This window comes from Anomalospiza imberbis, chromosome 1 (genome assembly GCF_031753505.1).
Source record: "Anomalospiza imberbis isolate Cuckoo-Finch-1a 21T00152 chromosome 1, ASM3175350v1, whole genome shotgun sequence".
Lineage (NCBI taxonomy): Eukaryota > Metazoa > Chordata > Aves > Passeriformes > Viduidae > Anomalospiza > Anomalospiza imberbis.
The window spans coordinates 131,746,203-131,770,742 of record NC_089681.1 but is presented as its reverse complement, the minus strand read 5'-3'; the positions used below and the strand labels follow the sequence as shown (position 1 = coordinate 131,770,742).

At 40.0% G+C, this 24,540-nt stretch overlaps 1 protein-coding gene across 2 annotated transcripts in view; it reads left to right on the top strand.

Moving 5' to 3' along the window:
* CUBN (cubilin) overlaps nt 1-24,540 on the top strand; it is a 142,671-nt gene that overhangs the window by 37,171 nt on the left and 80,960 nt on the right. For both annotated transcript variants that reach the window (XM_068212150.1, XM_068212159.1), the window contains exons 24-28: nt 2,875-3,035; nt 3,558-3,739; nt 4,437-4,593; nt 7,133-7,320; nt 20,409-20,568. In XM_068212150.1, coding sequence (XP_068068251.1) covers nt 2,875-3,035; nt 3,558-3,739; nt 4,437-4,593; nt 7,133-7,320; nt 20,409-20,568 — 848 coding nt within the window. The remainder of the gene's footprint in view (nt 1-2,874; nt 3,036-3,557; nt 3,740-4,436; nt 4,594-7,132; nt 7,321-20,408; nt 20,569-24,540) is intronic.

Sequence of the window (24,540 nt, the reverse complement as noted above, 5' to 3'; positions counted from 1 at the left end):
GATCCCTCAGGGGTTTGTTGTGGGATCAGAATTATTTAATATCTTCATCAATGACATAGATAATGGGATCAAGTGCACCCTCAGCAAGTTTGCAGGTGACATCAAGCTGAGTGGTGCAGCTGACACAACTGAAGGTCACAATGGCATCCAGAGGGACCTAGATAAGCTTGACCAATTGGCCCATGTGAACCTTATGAACTTCAACAAGGCCAAGTACAAGGTCCCGCTCCTGGTTTGGAGCAACTCTCTGTCAATACAGGCTGGGGAGTGAACAGATCAAGAGCAACCCAGGGGAGAGGTGAGGTGAGAGTAGTGAGGGCTCTGGTGGATAAAAAAAATCAGAGGATATGGCAATGTGCCCTTGCAGCCCAGAAAGCCAGCTGCATCCAAGGCTGCATCAAAAACAGCATGGGCAACAGGCCAAGGGAGGTGATTCTGCCCCTCTGCTCTGCCTTGGTGAGAATTCCCACCTGGAATGCTGCATCCAGCTCTGGGGCCCCCAGCATAAGGACACGGACCTTGGAGCAAGTTCAAAGGAGGACCATGAAGACAATCAGAGGGCTGGAGCACTCTTACATGAAGACAGGCTGAGAGAGTTTGGATTAGTCAGAAGAAGCTTTTTACAGTGAGGATAGTAAGGCAGTGGAACAGGTTGACCACAGAAGTAACTGATGCCTCATCCCTGGAAATGTTCAAGGTCAGGCTGAGTGAGGCTCTGAGCAACCTGATCTATTTGAAAATGTCCCTGTTCCTTTCAGAGTTGGGCGGCATAGATGACCCTTAAATGCCCCTTCCAACCCAAACTATTCTATATTCTATATTCTACATTCTACATTCTACATTCTACATTCTACATTCTACATTCTACATTCTACATTCTACATTCTATATTCTACATTCTACATTCTACATTCTATATTCTGTTTTATGTTTATAGTCTTTAGACAGCAGCTACTCTAGAAGATAACAAGAGGAGCATGTAAATAATCTGCTATATTTTTCTATACTGGCATCACCATTAAACTTAGGATACTAACCTAGTGATTTCTAGGAAATTTTACAGGACAGAGACAAATAGAAGAAAGGAATATTTGCAGGAGGGTTACCTGCTCACAGTACAGCAGCACCAAGTGCATATCCTTTCTGCTGCGTGGCTGCAGATGGATTTGCAATTTGTGTTGTTGGTGCACCCATTCGTGTCCTCATGAGCCAGCTCTCTGAGTGAACCATATCTGAAGAATGCAGTGTGTTTTTTCAGTCTGAGCATGCTAAGAGTTTCCATTACCTCACTGGGCACCATGATAAAGCTCATCCTGAATGTTATACCAGATATTCTGTATGGGTTATTATTCCTTGGTAAATAGTATCTTCTTTTAAAAAACAAACAAAAATCTGCTTGCTGAAGTATTGAGATTCTGAATTCCATCTGAATTAGCTGGGTTTTTTCAGCTGTGCATAGCAATCCAAGAAAGTTATGAAAACCTGAAAAGCTTTCCCAATATTTTCTAAGTAAAGCATTTCATTTTTTTTTCTTTTTAGAAAAACAATCTGAGATTAAGTTCAATCTAACTTTATTTTAACAATTAACAGTTTAATTTGGGGTGGCCCAAAAGTGATTTTTTTCCACTTTTTCTCCTTAGGAACTGAAAACACTTATTTATAGCATAAATCTAACTCAGTTTTCACTGTGAAGAGTTCAGCAGTGTTAAACAGCTTCTAAGATATGGACGGAACATTCTAAGTGCAACTCAGCACATTGCTACTGCCATAACTGGATTTTTAGCATGCCTCTTCAAACCTGATATTGTTAAAGGGGGTAGCTACACAAGTCTTAGGTGAAGTGCCACTCTCATTTCTTGTCCTAAGGTGTCCTCTGATAAACTGCATTCAATCAACTAAGAACATTGTTCATCTGACCACAGCTGCAGAAGCCAAGATGCAAGTGAGGGGAGGTTCTGGCCCATTTCTTCAACTGCCAGTAACATGAGACAGTAGCAAGCAGTTTAAGCTAGGAGGATGACAAGAAAACAGAGTTGCAAAGGCTAAGTAGAAATTTTTCTCAAAAGCAGCTGTAAACCTGTGAATATGCAATTGAAGGCAATACTGTCCACTTAAAAAGCATCATAGGGAGATCATACCATATATAGGTATAAATTATTTGTTATTGTTCTACTGATCTGTAGGTTGATTGTAGTATGAAAGTGCTTAAAGACAAGGTCAGGAAGCAATTGATAAGCAGGTTGCCACCCTCTTTTTTATTCCCATAAGACATGCAGGAGGCAAAACAGAACATTAGCTGTGAATCTTCACTACAGTATGAAAAAAAAAATGTTACTGGAAATATTACTTAATTTAAAAACAGGAAAATAAGTGGTTGTAGAACCAATTCTGAAGACTAAGAAAATATTTCAAAACATGCATCACATCAGCGAAATGAATTCAGGAATGAATTCCCATTTGAAAGGTGGCAAATAAACATGGTTTTTTAAAATAAGTTAGCTCATCTAGGTTTCTGCCAGGCTAAAGAGTGAGGAGTGAAAAAATTACTACTTCAAATCCAAAGATTACCTTTGGTTGCCCCAATGATTGTCACCTTGTAGAATATAGAGAATCTACCTGAGACACTTTTCAAGCTTGTCATTGTGTTGACACACTCAGGCTGCTGAGATGAGAGAGTGACGTACCCAGCAAGCAGGTGGTTGTGGCGGGGCTTATTACTGCAAGTAGCAAGACTCAATATTTGGTAGCAGTATTTCTGCTGAAGAGCCAGGATTAGTCTTTCCTACGCCTGAAAGAATCACAAGATTTTTGATTTGCTAGCATTTCTCATAGTATCTCTCTTTGACCAAAGGTTTTTCTTCTTTACCATTTTAGAGATGGAGGCTATGAAACTTCTCCTCCTCTTGGAAAATACTGTGGTACAGACCTGCCTCCTGTTATAATCTCTCATGGTAACAAGCTGTGGATAAAGTTTGTAAGTGACATCTTTGGCACAAGAAAGGGATTTTCAGCAGAGTGGGATGGTACCTCAGCAGGTAAAATGACTGCATGAAGTATAGAACTATTTTACACATCTTATTTTTGATATTTGTATTTAATTTCTCACCTTTGTCTCCTCAATTTTTCTGCTTTCAATATTCTAAAGTCTGTCTGCTAATTATATGTTGACATGTATGCATGTTGTTAAGAACAAAGATATTTCCTGATCCTTGGGCTTTCTCTTTTACCACAGAAAAGTGCATACTATTCCCTAAATATAAAGTAACTTCAATTTCCTCTTATTTTTAAGAAAGCAATAATTAAGAATATAATGAAGAGGCTTCTAATTTCTAATACTTCTCTATCAGAAGCACCCTTCAAATTAGAAAGGTAATACTTCTACTTGCTATGGGCTTTCTTCTGCTTACAACATTAATGGCTGGATGCAGATTTTTGGGGCATTACTGAGGATGCTCAGGGCATGTGAAGGAGGTCAGTAGTAAGAATCGCACACGCCAGGTTTAATTCTCCCCTCCTCTAGTTGTTAAATGTTGCTTTGCTTTCTCTGCTATTTTCAGGTTGTGGTGGGACTTTCGTAGCAGCTTCTGGCATCTTCATGTCTCCCAACTACCCTATGCCATATTACCACAACTCAGAGTGCTACTGGCTGCTCAAAGGGAACCGAGGAAGTCCATTTGAAATCCAGTTTGAGCAGTTCCATCTAGAGCATCACCAGAAGTGCAGCTTTGATTACCTTGCGGTAGGTGCCCTGGAACACTTTGCTCCACAGGGGGCAGATGAGTATGCTGAGTACAAAGGCCAGGAAAAATACAGGGCCTTGGTTTTCAAATGGTCCTAAGTGAACAGACTCAGAATAGGAAAGCTCATGTTGATGTGCTCCCTTCATCTCATGGAGCCATGAGAGGTAAGGCAGCAGTGTCTGTGTAGCTGCTGGTAAGAAAAGGATTTATGTCTAGATAGAAATAATTTAATAGTTAGAAACAAGAATCTGCCTGTGTCTTTTAAATTTTCTGTGTTTTGAACCAAGGCCTTAGTATGCTTTCTTAGTAAATTACGTGGAACAAAGCACAACATTGTCAGTAACCATATTGTTAATACCAAATTTCATATTTGAATTGTTGCATAAATTATTTGAATATTTCTAATGAAATTGAAATGGAGTGCAGTGTTCCCCTCTTGGTGACTAAGCCCCTAAAAACCCACTAGTATTCAGTTACTGGCTTCCTGTTTTTACTTGTTTCTGAAATGCCTGCCAGGCTTCCTCTGAGCAGAAATGGACTTTAACCTCTTGTATACCCAGTAACATTTCCCAAAGCAGACATTTGTCAGGGGGAAATTAATCAGAATAGTAATGTCATCAGCTTTATTATCTTTTCATTTTTCTTTTTTGTTTTGTTTTGTTTTGTTTTGTTTTGTTTTGTTTTGTTTTGTTTTAGATATATGATGGCAACAGCAGCAATGCTAAACAGCTAGGTAAATTTTGTGGGGATCAGATACCACAAACCATCCATTCCAGTGGAGACAGCGTGTACATAAAACTAAGGACAGACAACAGTCTGCAAGGTGGAGGTTTCTTAGCCAAATACAAACAGGGTAAGTAAAGGGAGAGGAGATGTTTCCACAGCTCATGTTGTCTGTGAAGCTGCTTGCAGCCCATGATATTACATATTTATCAGCACAGTAAAATCTACAGAGCATACCAACAACCCAGATTTTCTATTCTGCTACAGTTACAGAACACAGAGACCTAAAAATTATCTGCCCATTTACCTGTGATGGAGATTATCTCCTCCTTAGGAGAAAGCTAGTAAGGTGGTTCTGTTTCTATTACCTGCACCAGTAGCACTTACCACTCCAGATTTACTCAGAATAACAAGTGCAGGAAGTTCATAACAGGGAAGATTTGACTGTTCTTGCTCTTCTGCTCGTTCAGGCTCCTGATTTTTTAAAAGAGAAGGCAGGTACAGCAAGATTCTCTGATCTTAGAGCTGCTTTTGAGGAAGGATGACAAAGGATAATTGAGTTTCTGTCAACCAGACTGCATTATTTTGGGTGTTTGGGATAATTTAGCCATTGGGAACATTCTAAAAAGCTTAATTTTTTAGTATCTTGTGGTAAGGGTAATACTTTTCTTGCAAACATGTTTTTGTAAAACAGTACTACCCCAGAAATATCAGAACAATAGCATTTGGAGAAAAATATAAGACGACACATGACAAAGTTATTTTATTCCCAGTCATAATCTGAATATAGTCCTGGTGTTTAATTTTCTATAGTCCTGGCGTTTACTTTTCTCTTTATACACTTAGCATTTTTTTACGGTTAAATGCACATTGGAAAATGTGTAATTTCATCACATACAAAGTGATTTACAAGCATCTTTGTGTCCTCTAAATATGACATGCCCAAGTGACAAGGATTGTTGTAGGTTTACAGATGTGAAGTTGTCCTGGGTTTGGACAATAGTAAATGGATTACAAAAAAACAGAGCTATTAATCCATGTGTGACACATGCAGTAATTAGAAGAGGGAGGAAGCCTTGGCTCATTCCTTACAGATATCACTACCATGTACTTTTCAGACTGCAAAGTCAAGAGGATATATTAGAAAAGGTTCTCCCTGCCTTTCATTAATTAAACAGAAAGAGCACTTTCAAAGCACTCAGATGTAGAACCTGAGCTATCAGATAATGTGATTTACATTCATATTTAATTCCTGAAGATGCATCAGAGAAAGCTTTTAATGGCTTGCCCAAAAGCTAAAATTATGTAGGCAGTATATTGTAAAATAAGGACGCTTAGATACCAGATACATTTACATGTACATGAAAGAAATTTAATGATTAATTGGAAAATGTTGCAAAGGAAAACATGGTATCAAGTTACCATTCAAAGGCAACTGTGTACCTGATATGTTTCTAATAAAATCCTGGTGGCAGGGGGTAGCAAATTTTACCTGTCTTGCATTCTTCAAAACCCGTTTTGTGCTCTTCATCCTGCCCTTTCAAAAAGTCATATCATATGCTTCAGAGTAGTTTTGCAGGCAAGCTCTACTCTACTCCACCTGACCCTGACCTTCAGCTGTATCCCAAGCATTTTGAAATACTGAAAACACAGACATTTAAATCGTTTGGATAGAATAAAAAAACGGTGCAGGAGGTAGGTGTACTCTCTGTGGTGGCAGACAATAGAAAAGTTATGCAAGTGAATCTCAGCTATTTCTGCTGTTCAAACACTGCAGATTTGCTGCACAAACCAAACAGCCTGGTCTGCTCCCTGTCTCCTGCCCACTTCCCTGTGCATTAATTACACTGCTCTGCTCCCAGTACACATTATGTGCTCTCTCCAGACAAGGGATTGCCCACATTGATAATTTTTGTCTTTAGGGAAAGGTGGATACAGGAAAATGAGACTCACTGACTTAATGCCATAACTGTAATTTTGTTCTTTATCTAGTTTAGTTTATTTTCTTTTTCTCTGCACTTCAAGGAAAGCTCTTATTATTCCAGGTGAGTGTCCAGTTCTTATGATAGGATGCTATTGAATGTCTCACAACGAAAATTATGGCTACTTCATGAAAAATTTCATTATCACATTCTTTTCCTGGGGCTAGAAAGCCCAATACTAGTAGTGTACTTTCCATTAGTTGTTTTAGCCAGGGATCATAATTTCTTCCTAGTTAATAGAAATAAAGCACTTTTATCCATTTGTCAATATTTGTTGACAAATAGATGTTTGTCAACAAATTGTTTCAAATGACAAGGTACATTTCTGTGATTAGTTAAAAAAAAAAAAAAAAAAGAAAATGTCTTTAATGAATACGCATGTATTTAGACTTAAAGAAGACTGCCCAAAAATATGTATGTTCAAAAATATGTACCGATGGGTCTGCAAGTGTCAGAAAAGAAGGTCATAATAATGCTGAAAGATGCAAGTTTGAATAGCTGGAGTTTTGGTTGAAACATATACAATATGTTCTTCAAGCGGTCACCTTTCTCTTTCTGGATGGCTTCTCTAATCTGAAAAAAATATTTCTCACATTGTAATGCTATCAGTAACTTCAATTAGTAATTTTTGAGATATTGGATTAATAACATTGAACAAAAATAACCTATTACCACTTTTTGTTTCAGTTTGCCATGAAGTGCTGACTGTTAATCAGAGCCATGGCATATTGGAAAGTTTAAATTATCCAAATAATTACCCATTAAATGAGCACTGCAACTGGACTATCCAAACCACCAAGGGGAACACTCTCAACTATAGCTTCACAGCCTTTGATTTAGAAGATGGATCTGACTGTGATCGTGACTTCTTGAAGGTATGTGCCCAGATTCTAGAAACAAGAAAAATCAAGTCTTTAACAATAAAGAAAAATAATAAGATTACAGAAGAACAAGGGAAAATTTATTTTATCTAAATTTAACCATTAAAGCTCAAGTGATAAATCCAAACTATCTAGGGGGTGAAGCATTGCTACCTTAAGAGAGGTATGTGCCTCTGAGAGGAAGAATGACTCTGCAGGTGCCTGGGTTGCTGCAGTCTAACTTCCACCTTAGATTAGATGCACTGGCTTTTATGGGGAAAGTGAGATGTTGTGATTCCAGCTTCATGCAAAGAAGGGGGAATCCTGAGATTAGTAAATGGTTTGCAAAAAGGCAGTGAGCTCAGTTATTTTCCTCTTGTTTTTATCTGAGAAGGAATGAGGAATGTTCAAAAACTTTGATAAATGTCTACATTTTTAAAGGGAGTGCTCCTGTGTCTCTTGTTTATTCTTTACATAATTATTCTGCACCTTTAAAGGGACTAAAAGAAAATGAATGTGCCCGCAAACAAAATGTGACATTTTTAGGCAAATGAAACCATAGATTCAATCTAAAGCCAAGTACCCTTTATTTTAATTTCCTCAAAAAAATATTTTAAGGATAAAAAAAGTTTTCTCAAAATTTTCTGGGAAAACTGAAAAGTTACTTTCTCTCAATTTTGTACTTAGTACTGTAGAATATAGAGGGTAGTCATGATCACTCTATACTGTGGATTATAATCTCCTGACTACAATTTTGCTGTTTTGCTGGACTAATTCATCCTTCAGATCTCACCCCTGTACAGGATGCCAGCATGCAGCCCCTGTGCTCTACTTAGGTTTTTGCACAAGAGGAACTGAAATGTAGAGAAATCTTAGAGAACACTACTTGCAGCCACGGAGAGGACTATGGACTAATACCTGTATTTCTGGGGATATTTACACCCAGGTATTGCAGAAGGTTCAGCAACAGACCAGTTGATGGCTTGATCTGTTCCTTGTAAATGTCCTCCCTCACTCCCTTTACCTCGTTACTATGGCAGCTTTCACAGCTCAAAATTGGTAGTAAATTGGCAAAAGTGATGTTCTTCCAGCTTTCTTGTCTTTGTGACTAGGAATGGGAAGGAAGAATAGACATATGAAGAAAATAAACAAGGGAGCACTGTATTGAGAACTAGCTATTAAGCCCTGTTTTTGTGAGGAGGCTGAAAAAGAAACATTGGAGCCAAGTGGAGAGGCCAGTGCTAGTCTCAAGATGCCTAAAGCCTTGACCCATGGAAAGCAGGAACCCTGCACACAGTAGCCAGCCTGTGAGGAGCAAGAAACTTGCCAGATTCACTATTGTAGATATAAGTCAAGGGTGGAGGAATAGTGCCAAGGGCAAGGACCTGATCCAAGGCACTTAAAAGAACAGAAATAAAACATAGGAGAGAGTGAGGAGACAGGAGCACTCTTTGCTTAACAGTTTTTCAGTGCTTTCAATCAAAGAAAATACAGACTGAAAGAGGTACAAAAAAGAAAAAACAAGGGAAAAATAAAGTCATGGAAGTGTGTTAAGGAGCCTTTTATTCACAATTCATGTAACGTTACTTACAAGTCTTTCTCCAAATGCCATTAAGAAATACCACTTGGAAAAGATGTTCTCATTTGGTTGTTGCATGCTGCACAAATATGTGCCATAGTGTAAAAAGAGAATGAGGTTGAACCAGCCAGGGAATTGAATAGTGTTTGCTCCCACCCTGCATCTTGCGAAAGGGCAACATATTGGCAAGGCTGGGAATGTGCTGTGGTGTAGGGGAAAGGGGGAATCATCTGCAACAAGCGTACAGTTCACTTTCGAAGAAGACTGCAGATATTTAGGACTTTTCTGTTTGAAATCCATGTGGAGTCTGACACAGCTGCAAATAGGAAAAAAAGATAATTAAAAGAAACCTCATAGCCATTCAGCTAAAATAAATTACTTTTCTGCCACATGTCAGTTTTGAGATCCCTTTATTTCAGCGAGGTTTGAGAGGGGAAAGATCTGATGCTCTTGCTGAGTGTAACAGAGACATAAAGCTGTTCACTGTAGTCTAAGTAGGTGTTGCAGGGACCATACACCAGAGTCCCTCACGATTTTCTTGAAGGAAATGGGAACCTGCTGCTCAGACACTTTCCATGTAGCTACGCTCATGAAGCACAGTGGCCACTGGTGCTGATCAAATGCTCTTTTCCCTGGGAGCTTTTTGGGTTTGTGACAGCAGCTCTCCCTCCTCAGGCACTTACAGCAGACAGCAACACTCTGTCTTCTTAGCTCTGTGGCAGCTCTGACAGTAGCAGCATGCTGCTACATGGCAGCTAGCAGATGGCAGGCTCGGTGACAATATTTCCTCCTGCTTGCTGGGAGGCTGTGGACAGGAAGAACAAGAGTTAGCTGTTAGGTTGGATTAGCTGATGATCACAGCTGTAGGGGCAGAAGGAGTAAGGAAAAGTGGTATTTGATGCAAGGACAAGACTAAATGTTGGAGAGGTGTTATGGCAGAGGCATGACCTGCCTTAGCAAACTACTGTCAAGAAATGGCAGTTGCAAAAAAAACCCTGAAGTAGTAAAGCTGTTTTTAAAAGTTAGCATGAGAAATAGATTTATGGACATGTGAGCATATTTATTTAGTCTCAAACTAAAGCTCTAATTTTTTTTTGAAATCTTGCTGAATTCTGAAGGGGAAAATCATCGTGCTTGGTAGTGTGGGGACGGCTAGACTGAGCAAGCTGTTTTCCTGAGTACTGCTGACCCTTGCTTGCTGAACAAAATGCTTTTGGTCCCAGTCTTTATACTGGAAAAGGGCTTGTTCTTCAGCCTTGTGTTTAATTATGACTGACACTGACTGTAACCCACATAAAAAGAGCATTTTGCCTCATGACTAATTCAGTCAGATATACAGAGTTAATTAGCTATTTGCTCCCTAGCTTAGTCCACATGTGAGTCAGAAGTTATATGTGTAATGTCAAAACCAAAAATTTCTACACATGGGTATTCCTAGTGATTTTCAGTTACCAAAGATATTATCATGCCATAGAGCAAATAACTGTTTGACATTAAGGGCAGGAAAAATATAGTCAGCTGTCCAGGGAGTACAAATACAGTGCATGGTTCTTCTAGACTGAAATTCAGTTACAACTGTACAATGAGAAGTCAGCTGTGTATTGTGTTACCTATTTCCTTTTCTCCTTTGATCATGGGAGGCTTCTTGTCAGCTAGGCCACCATTCCACCAGCTGGCAGGTGTTACTCATGGTGAGCAGCATTCTCTTTCTGCAGGGAGCATTGGGTGACTCCAGCTTGGTCTGGTCTGGGCAAGACCTGCATCTCCATCACTTTAGCATATGCAACTATTTATACCCGTGTCAAGTATGAAGGAAAAAACTCTGTTCCTCTGACCTGGGGGCAAGTCTCTGCCTCTGTATGTAGGTGCCAGAAACTGAGAAGGGGCAATGTGGGAGGGAAGCAAAATTGCAGTTTTTTATTATGTCAGTCTCTAGGATGGATCTCATATGAGCACTTACCCAGCAAATGAGCACTGTGCAGTGTTTCATGTCCTGTCAGAGGATGTTGGCTCATCACTAGTAATGCTCATAGGATGTGTGACATGTCAGAAGGAGTTTTGCAGTGAATTTGCAAGAATATGAGATTATTGCTTCTGATAAAGACATGTGTAGAAGTGACAATAATAAGATACAAGACATATCAAATAGCAGAATGTTTACTGGTGATGTTACACTAACTGTAACTAGATTGGATGGTCTTTAACTTATATTGCTTGCTGTGCCTTGGCTAAATAACCTGACATTAGTCTTTCTAGAGGAGTCACGGGGCTGTAACTAGTGAGATATTGCAGGCAATGACATAGAAATGTCATTCTTTCCTCTATATTCATCAGATTATTAGCTGAGCAAGCATATATTTTACTCCCCATCCTTAATCATGAATTATCTTCTTATTTGGTATGGCAGAACATAATCTCTGGGGAGGCAAAGTAGGAGGAATATCATGTTTTTGCCATGAAGATCAGAGTCCTGCTGTAGAACTGACATATACTCCTTCCTTATACAAGTATTATTTGAAAACCACTGATCATTCTGTCTTTCAGTGACAATGTACCTCTATGTTCTTCTGCTGAGAAAGTACTACTGTCCCTTGATGTTCAGTCTGTTTAGCATCTGCTTTTATTAATTACAGGATTAGGAATTATATTCTCCAATTTAGTACTCCCACAAAAGCTATGCACTGCTCCCCTTTCCCTTTCCAACTGGAGGCACAAAAGGCAAAGATCAAGAGTTGACATAAGAAAATTAACAGTATCAGCAACAATACTAATGACAGAGAGTATGAGAAAAGAAATTATTTATGCAGGCAAAAAAGACCCCAAACTGTAACAGACAATACCAGACAGCTCCCTCTACCTGGTTTTCTAGGCCAGAAGGAGCCCCTTCTTCCTGGCCCTGAAACCTGCCCCTGGCAATTAAGTGAGGTGGTACAGAACAACCCCCGTGTCCTGGCTATGCCCCCTCCCACCTACTGCAAAAAATTAACCCTGTCCTGGCCAGAACCAGGACAAGGGCAGACCTTGCCCAGCCTTTTGCAAGATGCCAGCAGTCTGATAAGCAGATAGTAAAATTGTGTCAGGCAGCAAGACAAGTTTCAGAGCTCTTTGTCAAAGTTTCACTCCTTTGGTCTCTGCATCTACTGTCAATGTTAGAATTGTGATTGGGTTAATACAAAAGAACATCCTATGAGGGCAAACAATTGCCTGGTAACAACAAATACCTTTCTTCTGCTGCAGGCCAGGGCAGAGTTCCACTTTGGACCAGAGCACTGCCTTTCTTGCTTACTGCCAGTGTGTTTAAGCAGCCCAGACTCTTTCAATGACTGGGCTCAAAGGGGTTAAAATACCATTGCACGATTATATGAGGACTATTATTGAATGAATACAGTAATTAATATGGCATCTGCTCCTGAGAATAGTTTCATTTCCTGCTGGTAGCAGCAGGATATATCTTTCCCCTCCCCCCACCTCCCTTTTTTTTTTTTTTAAACCACAGTAGCATTCCAGGGATGTACTATAATATCCTTTTTCTCCATCTGGGAATACTGCATTAGATAATTGTCGCTTACACTCATCTGGTCATCCTCTTTTTTTATTAGCTTAACATAAAAATATCTTACCCAGTTTCTAGTTTTACTCCCTCTTGCAATTAGTAAATATGCTTAAACTATATTAGGATATTATCATTATTACATTTTATTTATGAGTGTGTCTTTCTAAAGTGCTGCAGGAATTCTTCAAGCACATGGAATGGCTTTTCTTATGGCCATGCATTGATTTACAAAATGTCACTGGTAGTACATCTCCCTGGAGAAGCAGATGATGTATGAAATATACCCACCCAGGTCCTGTACCCAGACATCAAATCACAGCCTGCTGGCCACATTGCCGTGGTATCCATTTGCATATTATCGTGCAAGCTGGCAGCACAACAGAACATCGCTGAATTCCTTCAGGGGATTATGGGCCTCCACAAGAAATCCTTCAGTGTAAGACTGTAAGGATAAAAGTGACAATTCTCCTCATGTTTCCATATATACCAATGGTGCCAGGCTTCACCATTGGTATATAACGAAATCTTAGCCCATGAACTGATTTTCAATGAGACATCTGGATGTTTAAAAGGAGAGTGTCAGGCCAAAAAGCTGTCCATCCTAAACAAGACCAGCTCAGATCTCCAATTTTTTGTTTTTCTAATTGCCTGCATTGCCAGAGTCAAAGTACACTTTGGCTTTGCTGTTTGAAAGCTTACATGGAAGCAAAATTACAAACGCACACAAAACCCCCGACCCCTCACAACAGCTAAATCTGTAGTGATGACAGGGTTGCCTGGTGCCTACAGAAACCTCAGATGACAAGAAGCACAAGAGAAGCCAGCACAGACTCATCTTTTGGATGCACAAAATGAGTCAGACCTTCACGGACTTGGCATTTTCCACACCCTGCCAGCTCATAGCAATGTGACTTAGCCTGTTCCTTCAGAAAAAAATCATGGTACAATGAAATGCCTGTGAAATACCACCACATGATGGTAGTGTGCATGGCCCTTGTTGGATAAAAAGTATTTGGGACTCATCTAGTTGCAGCTGGATTCTTGTTTCCTTTGTTCTTCTTCTGTAGTCTAGATTTTGCTGGAAAGCCTGGCCATTACCTGTGAGACTCTCTGCTTATTACACTCAGCACAGGCAATAAAAAAGTTACATTGTGGCTGGAGAAACTCCATTTCAATCAGTCAAAGATTCCCCTCATCAAAGGGAAGACTCCAGACAGCTCAGAAAAAAAACCACACTGGACTATGTGGAAGGTCATGTGCACCCACTGCACTGTTCCCACAAGCCAGCCTGAAAGCCTAAGAGGTTTTTTTCCCCCTTTTTTTTATGTCTCCATTTGCTGAGACCAAGCTGCAACTCTCCCTAGTGTCCATACATAAGTATGATACAAATTTTCTCAAAAAAGGGGGAATTCCCAGAGCCCTTCCTGCCCTCTCTGGCCCTTTTAGGTGTCCGTGTGATATTCCTTGCACTTACAGTTCAGTTCATCTGGGCTGGCAAAGCACAGCCCTGGGCACAAGCCAGCAGTGCTGCAAACTGCTCCGGCTACCCTGGGTTTTTCAGAGCAGGCACACTTCTCCACCCCCTCAGGCACAGCCTCTCCCGTTGTAGGGAACTTTTTACACAGAGTTTTGCTGAAGAGTAACTTTGGAAATATTATTGTCCCAAGCTCAAAAGCAGTCCTGTTCCCTCCGCCATGAGTGGATCCTCGCTGCAGAGGAGCCGCCTCAATTTCTGCTTTGAGGACATCAGTCACTCTACCAAAATAGCAACAGCCTCATCACCAGGAATGTGATCCCACTGCCATAAAGGCGTGGATCCCCAGGCAGTCCCTTGGTCAGCAAAAGCTGCAGAGACACTTTAGGGACCCATCTGGATTCTGTCCACCACAGCATGGGGATTAGGAGGAGGTGCCTTCCCAATAGAGCTTTGGAGATTTAGAACAACATGCTGCAAAAATAAGGTTTTGAGTGCAGATTTTGGGATGTACTGACTAGGTAGATGTCTCCTAGCCATTACTTTCTTCAGCAGCAGTTATTTCCTGCTCCTGTATCTAAAACAATTTTAAAATTTAATCCAAAGATACACCCTGCATAGATTACATTCTTATAATTCATTAACCACTAACAAAATACTTGTTTCATATAATTTCAAGAAATAAACCTTCCCTAGAAAGACAGGAATGAGCAGATATGACTGTAGTTAAAAATCTTTGTTTTCTTTGAGAAGGAAGTGCTAATGCAAGAGGTGAAAAACTGTTTTTTAAAAAATCACTCCAGTGTAACGTGGACTTCAACATTGCTCAAAATTTTCAAAGGGCTCCAATTATTTCAGGCTCAGGTTACAAGACAAAACATAGACTCAGATAAAAGTCTTGCTATTAAAAAATAGACATTTATTTATTTCCATATGTTAGATAAATCCCAGCAAGATTAACTAGTATGCCTCCATGTCTAAGTGATGCCTGATGTCAAATTCCATTGTACTATGGAATAAAATGGTTCATTAGTGAAAGTGTGTCATTGTGTGGAGACAAGAAAGGTGTGTATGGTGGTGAGAGCGAGGACTTTTATCATAGTCATCTAGGGCATAAACATATTTAAATATTCATATTAAAATATTTATTAGAATGAGTTCTTAAGGAGGGCCTTTTTCTAGTGGCAATTGCAAACTCTTCTCATCATCCAAGCACAAAAACAATATTATTTTATTCTCCTGTTTGTGCAGATGTGTCAAGGCTCCATGAAATCAGTCACTCAAAGTCTTAAACTGCCTTTGTTTCTGTGAAACAATGTCATTGTGGTGCTCAGTTAGCACATTGGGCCACATCCTGGAGCTTTAATTTGTTTGGATTTTCCTCTGGCTGACAGACCTGCAGGTTCTTAAGTTTGCACTCTACCCTTCTGGAAGGAAATGTGCTGCTTGGAAATTAATTATTTTTGTTTGTGTTAATTCTTGTTTTAACCATTAATGGTGATCTCTCTTGAGAGTGCATTCTGTTACTTGCATGGGGATTATATTGTCTGTTTTTTGCTTCTTTTTGTTTTCTGGTAATATATTTGTGGCAATGCCATCAAAATTTCCTTTCCAGAATTTCTTTTCCTTTCATTTCCTTTCAGGAAGAGCTATTCAGAAACGTGTAATCACTGCCTCTGGTGTTTAGACCAAACAATCCCATATCAGCTTTCCCACTTCTAAGCGGAAAGGGATACTTGTGTGTGTCAGACTGCCCTAGAGGCTCTGAGCATGGGTGGGACACTCATGGCTCTGTTGGTCTGATCCAAGGCAACGCCTCCTTTCCTGAGTTCTGCAAATACAGCCCAGGACTTGCTGCTGGTCCCTGTATAAAGGTTTTCTGACAGCAAATAATTTGTTTCAGGACTCAGTTGGAGACAATTATTAATATAATTGCTCATTATTATGATAATTTCATGACATCTGATGACAGTATTATTTACAGTACAATGAAAGAGAACTGTCAGTATTCATAGGATAGATTTTCCCCTGATATAAAACTGAAAGTTTGGTTTTGAAGACTATGACCTCTTGATCAAGACTGTGTTATGACTAACTGGTATATAAGCAGCTTTTTTCCAGAGATTATTAGGCATGGGCTTTTCCTCTGCAATGTTTTTCCTGATTCAAAAGAAAAGAAAACCAAAAAAAACTATGCCTTTTCATAGAAATAACACTCTCCAGGAGAATACTGATATTTTGCCCTAACAATCCCTCCCCACCCACCTCACTGCTCCCCACCCCCTAGTTTTCTGCCAGGAAAACTGAACAGATGGAGTCTCACTACCAGTCTGAAAGGGTCACTTTTGCAAGACAGAGTAAGCTTGACAAGGCAGTCGGCTAGAAAATTGTCCCTACCTCAAGTATGTCCAAATGGAATACATTCCAAGTTTATTTTCCCCATTTTTTATAGATCTTTATTTCTTCCAAGTAGAGGAAACCTCGTTCTCCAGTCAGCTCAGTCCTTAGGCCCCTGCTCCAGTTCTGGTAATGAGCTTTTCTGTGTCACGGGTCATGCCCTTTTGCTTTGCTCCTCCAAAGACAAGTGAACAGCTGTGGCCTCTAGGGCATCATTATTGTTGTTAGTGACATATTTCCAGGCTGAAGAGTCAGAAGAGCCAAAATGCAATACTGGTGACCATGGTGTCCCCCAGGAGAGCTACCCAAGCCAAACCCTTCCTGCAGTTTTTGCTAGTCCTGCTTTCCCAACCCCGTTCTAATGTACAGCAGATAGTTTTCAGCTGCCACCTCACTGTGGGGCAGTCACACAGCTTGATTCATCCCTTAGAGAGCTGGTACCTCCCCTTTTTACTTTCATGTCAACCCATACACTTTCTCCTAGGGAGCCCTGTAAGGAGTTTCTTCTAACAGTTATTGAGCCATGCCTAATAATTCATTTGAACGTAGCCCATCCCCACCTGGACCCAGTGCCAGGGTACAGGCCAGTGAAATGCAGCGTTCTGCTTGCTGCTGGGCAAATGCTTTGCTAAAAAGTAGAAGCTAAGGATCTGAACGTGTGTTGCAGGTGTTTGCCTGTTTTGCCGGTTGAATTGTCTGCCAAAATCATTATGAAGCACTTGGATTTTCTGGTGGAGGCTAAAAGGTCTGAACAAATAAATATATTACAAAACCAATATACACACAGAAGGGGAACAAGCACTTTCTTCCCAATGGGGAGCTGGAAGGGAGTCGAATCCCCAGTTCCTGGAGTCAGTATGGTGCAGGAGTGACTAATATACTGCCCCAAAATCCAATTTGTCTTGTGCAATCATAAGGAGTATCTTGCCTCATATAGACTGCAGGACAGCCTTCCCTCAATTTGCAGCAGTTTAAGATAACACAGCTGACAAAGCAGGACCTGACACAAGAAACATTATCTCAGAGATCAGGAGAGAAATCATGGCTTATGAGAGCTGTGTTCAGCTTCAGTTTCCCTTGCCTGTGTTTGTACGAGAGCAAAAGGTGGTTTGAGAAGTTCAAAATGCCCTGTGAAAACACACAGCTGTTCCCTTCATTTAGAAATGAAAGACAGCTCAAAAAAACCCAGCTGTAATTCTAGCAGTCGTGGTTCTGCCTCTCTCAATGAGTTACAGCTGGCCAGGCACTCAAATTCCCTGTGAAATGCTGCTCTGAACTCAAACCCACGGGGCAGCACCGCCTGCAGGGATTGCCATAGTAACCATGTGGTTCTAGCTTTGTGGCTAGAAAAACTGATGGACTGTTTTCAGAGAAAATGACATAGAAATGTGGCATTTTCTGTCTTAGATAAAAATAATACTCCCTTGATGAATCCAATTGCAGGAGACGCATAAAGCTTTTTTTGTTGTTGTTTGTATTTGGAAGTTTCTAGGTATGATTTAGCCCATAGTTCTTTAGAATGGGTTTTCATTTGTAATCACTAGAGCTAACAATACATTGTAAATATGTTTCTTGACATAGTTTTAGCTACTATTCAGAGTGATCTCCACATTGATACATTCTTCACCATTCATATTTTTCTGGTGTAAGATTTCCTTGGCTTGAAGCCACAGAAATTAGTAGTATAGACCACAAATTTATCAAAGGAAGTACTATTTAAAAATCTAATAGGATCTGACTTGATTTCATTTTTCTGAACATATGCCTTGAAAGAATGTGTAAAACTCACGCTGGCCTGGAAGAAGGTCATAACTGTACTGCTGGGCATGGGACAGCTCATCTGTCTATCAAGTGGTCCTTCAAATTTTGCATGTGGAAATAATACAGATTGATATTCAACATATTGCCATCTAATCTTTGGGAAAATTTCATATTTATTTTCAAACACATCTGATCGCTACCAGCAATGCAATTAGAAACTTTCAATCTTTTCTGATTTCACCAAGAGAAACCACACCAAATAGAGTGATAGTTCTCAATTTGCAATACACTTAGCTTGCTTTGAGCTTTTAGTAGTAGACTGATGGTCACCAGTCATTAGATAGGCCATGGAATATTATCATAGAATTATTCCTGCAATTTGACCCTAAATTTGACCATAACTTCTGGCAGAATTAACTCCTTTTTTTTTTTATTAAAAAAAAAAATAATTCAACTGGACTGTCTGCTATAGGATTTGAAACCATTCAAGCTGATTTATTGGCCCCAACTCTGTTTTAAATAAGTAACAAGATTTCTGAAGATTCTGCAAGACCAGCATCTTCAACAGAAAGGCTAGGGGTTAATGACTTACTCTCACATGCAAGTCTGCCAGAAAATATGCGTGAAAATTAGTAGTTAGCATGGTCAATCAATATTTGCTGAAATGTATTTCCATAGTATGAGTTACACAGTACTGAACATAGCAGAATTCTTAGTGGAATCAAAGATATTTGGAAAAGAGATTTGAATGGAGAGCAAAGATAAACCTTTGTTGTTTTTCTAGAGATCATAGATTTTATTCTTTGCATGGAGACAACTTTACGGTAATGGCTTCAGAAGAGAGAAAAGATTTTTGTTGAAATTCTGAAAGGAAGCGTGCCAAAAATGCACAATGAGAATGTTCAGACATGGTTTCTGTGCCAGTAATTTGCTGAGTTGTGTTAGGCAGATATGCTTTGTGAGACAGAAGATCAGATGAACTGTCACAAAGTGATAGTAAAGAACAAGGGTTGCTGTTTTCCTGAACTTTAAGAATCGTAGTAACCAAGGTAGAAATAATAAAGCAAGTCCTAACTTGAAAATAACCAGTAACCTGATACTGTAAATCAAAGGCCATCTAGCTAAAATGTTTCATTTTTACTAGCTTTGCAAAAATTACATTCTCCATGCCTGAAAAATGACACTGGGGCATGGGATATTTGGTGAGGACACAGAGGTATGTTCAGTTTGATTTGCTGGATTTGAAAAAACTTGCAAAACTAGAATTTGAATGACCATTTAAACCTGTCTGGAGACAACAAATGTAAAGAAGTTAAAAAGCTCTAAGCATCTACTATCGCCCCATCAAAATATGTATTAAGTATTTTCATCTAATTGTGAGTATATGATTGCCTTCTGATATAATTTAAATATTTAAATACAGAAATATTTCCCTAGCATTTTGTAGTTTTGATTGTTTGGTTGAGGTTGATTTTGGATTTTTTTTAAGAGTGGTAATGTTTTAAGAGTGAGATGGAGGATTCCTCATATGTTTTGGGAGAACAGAAAGATTTTCAGGCAGGCTACATCTGACATACTGATTGTCAAATACCGGCACATAGGGTATGAAAAAGAAATCAAATTTCAGAAGCATGGCTTAGTACAGTTTTCCTCCAAATCAAGACTTTAGCATGAGATTATGAAGCCATAAATAAACACATATGAAATCTCCTTGTGTTTTTGAAGGTTTACTTCTGGTTTTCAGTTTGTCCTCACTGCTCTGGAAGACCATCATGATTCTGACTGCTTGATTTTTTCCATCAGATGCCCAGGCAGTCCTCATATCACCTGGGTGCAGTCTTAAACAAATGAAAATGTAAACAGAGGTGTCACTAAGGGGTTTGGAGGCACTCAGAGTGTTAGGTGCATGGGCAAATCAGACCCACAACATCCTCTTTTTCTTTCTATTTCAGTTCATTGCCACTTACCCTTTATCTTCTTCCCCAGCAACCCCCAATACACACCAAAACAGAAACAGCAAACCCTTCCTACTGCACACAGTGTGCAGCCAGGTTTAAAGAGATATTGGCATTGTATTTACTCATCATTTTACCCAAATCTTTCCACACACCCCAGGCTCATATTGCTGTGCAAGGGTGGCCAGTGGGAGAAGTGTCACTGTGGTGTTTTTGTGTGGTTTTTTTTTTTTGGTTTTTTTTTTGTTGGTTTTTTTTTTTTTTTTTTTTTTTTTTTTGTTGTTGTTTTTTAATCCTGTATAAAACATTGGGAAGCTGCTTAACTGGAGAGCTTCTTTTTACTCACTGGCTTTTTTTTTTTTTTTTTTTTAAATTTCATTTCAGATCTACGATGGGCCTGATGCACAATCCAACCTGATAGGCACTTTCTGTGGACAGTCTCTTCCACTGGCAGGAAGCACTACAGGGACCAGCCTTCATGTGGAGTTTTACTCTGATGGACTGAATGCTAGAAGTGGGTTCCAGATGCTATGGCATGTTGATGGTAAGTTAGCCAGGTTTCTTTTGGGAAGGTAGGTTTCCTTCCCTGTATGTGTGTTCCAGCTAATGCCACTCTGTGCCATCTAAATAGAAATAGCCCATTGCATCTCTAAATCCATTGCATTTCCTCATAATTCTACACATACTTTCCCAGTGGATGTTTCTGCACAGGTACACCATCGAAGATCAGCTGATTAGAGTCTGAGAGCTATTAGTGAAGTATGCTTTCATTGCCAGGAGTAGGCACAGGGATGAGGGGCGTGTCCAGAATTTCTGTAATGAACAGGAGACAGATGCTGTCACGGGTGACTGTGAGCAACTTGAGCTTTTTAATGGGCACATTCAGCCCTCGGATTTCCTCAAGTCTATAGACTTCTGTTTTCTGTGCAGGCTTCTCTCTAGTTTAATTTAGTGGCACTGGTTTTCTGTGGTAGTGTCCACTTCCAGCTGCCCCCGCCCCATTTCTCTGCATGAAATAACATTGGCCAGGACGTGCTTTGGGTGTCTGTTCTCTTGTTCTTGCATGTCACGAAAACTGTCACAGGCCTGCCTCATTAAACAGGCAAGCATGCAAGCCAACTATAAAGAAATCTGTTAATGATTGTAAAACAGCGAACTGTGTTTGCAGTTTCTTCCTAAGTGAGGCTACAAATATAGTATTTTTCACTCTGCTTATTTTACAGCAGTTGTGTACTGTAACAAGCACACAACTTGTTACATCATGTGCCATTATAAATCCCACCAAAGGGGTTCCAACCTTGAAAATAATTAAATCGCCTTAGTTGCCCTGTGTGCCTCATCGGTCCGCGGCATTCAGGTTTGACTGCGTTCGAAGCAGCTGAAGGGGGCTGCAGAGGCCCCACTGCGGGCTGCTGAGGTGCAAGGCTGCTGAACGCGGTTCGGATGGGAGCTCCTCGCTCCTACCACAGGCTGCCGGAGGCTCCACAGAGGCGCCGCGCGTTCAGCGGGGGAACCAGGCCGCGTTTCTGGGTAGGGCAGGGACACACGGCCGGAGTGGGATGTGCCGCAGGAGGCAGCAGGGGCAGGGCCCCGGCACAAAGGTACCTTCTTGTGCTTCGGGGTGATGTCATTCTGGAGCTGCACAAAAGAACAAAAAGCAGAGGCTTTTATGCACGGCCAGATGACATCAGTTCCACACAGTAGCCATGGTGCTGGGTTAACTTGCTTTTCTAAAGCTCTCAAAGCTTTCCAGAATCTGCCTGCATGGTAAACACTTGTGCTTTCCCTCCTTTCCCACCCCTCTGCAGCCCTTTGCTGCGCTGACACTCATTTCTCTGTCAGGCAGCGCTGCCCCTCTGTTAATTCCCGTACACTGAGCTCCACCCTGGTGCTGCACAGGGCCCAGCCTGCTAATGCGGGGCTGTGTCTAAGCAGCACACCGGGATCTGTGGGGTCAGATAGACCTGGCTCTTAGGGAATGTCTCTGCTGGCTCAGAACGTCACAGCTGTGACTTCTGACAGCTTGAAATGTGAGTGCAAGTTCCTCCAGAGCTGACCACAGGTGTCATCTTTTTGTTCATTTCAAACATTTCCTTTTCTTTTGTCTATTGGTGTCATGCACAAACACAGCTATCCCTCCTACTCTTGGTGGCTACATTGCCTGGTTGCCCTAGAGTAGATAAATTAGATATGTCCCTGTGGTTGGGGTGCTATATTTACCTCTCCCTTCTGAAAATCTTTCAAGTTGATAAAAAAGTTTCACTGGAAAAAGTCTCCTTGTCTGGGGGAACTGATCAGGAGATGCAGCCTTTGAGTTGGGTATTTCAGAGTGAAGCATTTGGGTCCCTTCTTCCCTGAGGGCAAATTCCTAGGGCAATCTACATCCAGATCTGGTAACATCTCACCTGACAAGAAAATAACAGAGCTACATATATTGCTGAGAGAAGAGCTTTTATTTCTGCTCAAGTGACAAATGTGAGCTCTAGAGTTCAAGCTGCTGTGAACTATTTCTCAGGCTGTCCATGTGCTCCTTAACTGGCAGCTGTGAAGCCTCTATGAGATATCTATCAAGGACATTCACATATTTTGATGGTAAGGAGAGCAGCTCTTATGTTTTCCATGTGCCTGATACATTTTGCTTCAGACACTCTTCTCAGCAGCCTTTTCACAGTTGTGAGGCGGACAAAAAAAGACAAAAGCTTGCCTCATTGATAGATTATTTGAATAGCCCCTCCTGCTATAGATGAAGCAAAACTGTTTCGATTTAAAACATTTGCATCTGATCTTTCCAGCTGCTGAGGAAGCCTGCTTTAAAAAGTGATTTCTTTGAAAACCTAAAGGCTTTCACAAAGACAGAATTAGTAACTGATCTTAGGAGAATGCTGTTATTTATGCTTAAAAGTGTCCTATGTAATTTTAACTTGAAAAAAAAAAGAAATAGAAACAGGAGGAATAGAAATAGAAAACAAATAGAAATAGAATAGAAAGTTCTAGTGTGGAGAAGTAAATTTAAAAAATATTTTGGTTCTGAAATAACATTGTTCTTCTAAGGGAATTTCCTTGATGAGGATGGATTTAGAATTGATTTGGCTAAATCACTAAAGTTTTCTCATGCAGTCAAGGCTTCAAAAAGATTATTTGCCAGTGTAAAGCTTGAATCTGCAAGGTGATTATTCTACTTTCACTCTGTTTTAGGAAGTTTAATATAGGCAAATATATATGGGACATATATTGGCCCTTTGAGAAAGAACAAACTTGTGGTAACAGTCTGGATATTGCAAAGATGGAATGCCAATCAAATTGCTTTCCCTAAAAAAAATTTGAGGAGGCCAAGAGGGCAAAGGTCTCTCAGTGCAAAATTACACCAGTGACAACTGTCATATCTGAGAAGACACATATTTCCTGCACCCGTCACTTACCTTATTAAGCAACGTGCATGTAGGGCCTCACTGCTCTATATATATATACATCTGCATTTCATTGGAAGTTCACACATTTGGCTGCTTCATTGTCAATAGACCTTTTAAATTTAATTGTCTCTTCTCAGCATCTCTCAGTCCAAATTTGCACCAACGATTCTGCTTTCTGTTTCACATTGTCAGTATATGTGTCAGGTCAAATGTTAAATTGTTTGTTAGTTCTTCAGAGAAGCACTACAGAAACAGAGGTTAGATGAAGGTGCAGAAGCCATTCACTGGAAACATTTTTCGGGCATCCATTAGGATTGCTGAACAGAATATCACCCTGCAGGTCAGCATGGGATCTGAGGTCCAGATTTTCTAAGCCTGAATCATAGCTCTGTTGTTTATTTCTTGTGTAAGCTTTGACAAATTGCCTTTTTTAAGTTTCCAAAAATGACTATTCCTTTTCAGTGTCTTTCTGTCACATTAAGTCTAAGGATGAACAAGGTCTGATATTAACATATCAGAAAGCAGAAAAAACCTGAAATAATATCTCACTTGAATTTTTATTCTCTTGCATGGACCCTTATCACGTAAATTATTCTGCTTCATCCATTGGATAATATTCTATAGCCAAACCTACCCAAGAGAGCAAAAATTTTCAGAATCAAATCCAAATTATATTTCACGCAAGTATTATTGTAGTGCAGGCAAATGTTTATAGTACGTGCTGCTTGCAGTTACAGTCAGCTTACATTTACTGAAATGTTTCACCATGAGTACCACAACTGGAAAACTCTGTTTCCTTTCATTTTCCTAACTTTGATTTTGCAGGAACAGTGCCAGTTCTCTTTAACCTTTATGGATGGGATTTTTTTAACGTGGCTAAAAACATACCCGTGAATAAATCTGAAAACCTAGCAAATAATAGAGTTTTCCACAGATTACAACATTTCTGTTCAGCTATAATTATTTATGAGAATAGGGATTCTTCTTTGGTTAATGAATACCATCTGCTAACCAGAGAGGCAGTAATATGGAAAGATCTGTAAATCATCCCTTGCACAATCTTCAATGAATACATAAATTTTAGTCAGAGGAAAGCAAAACCACCA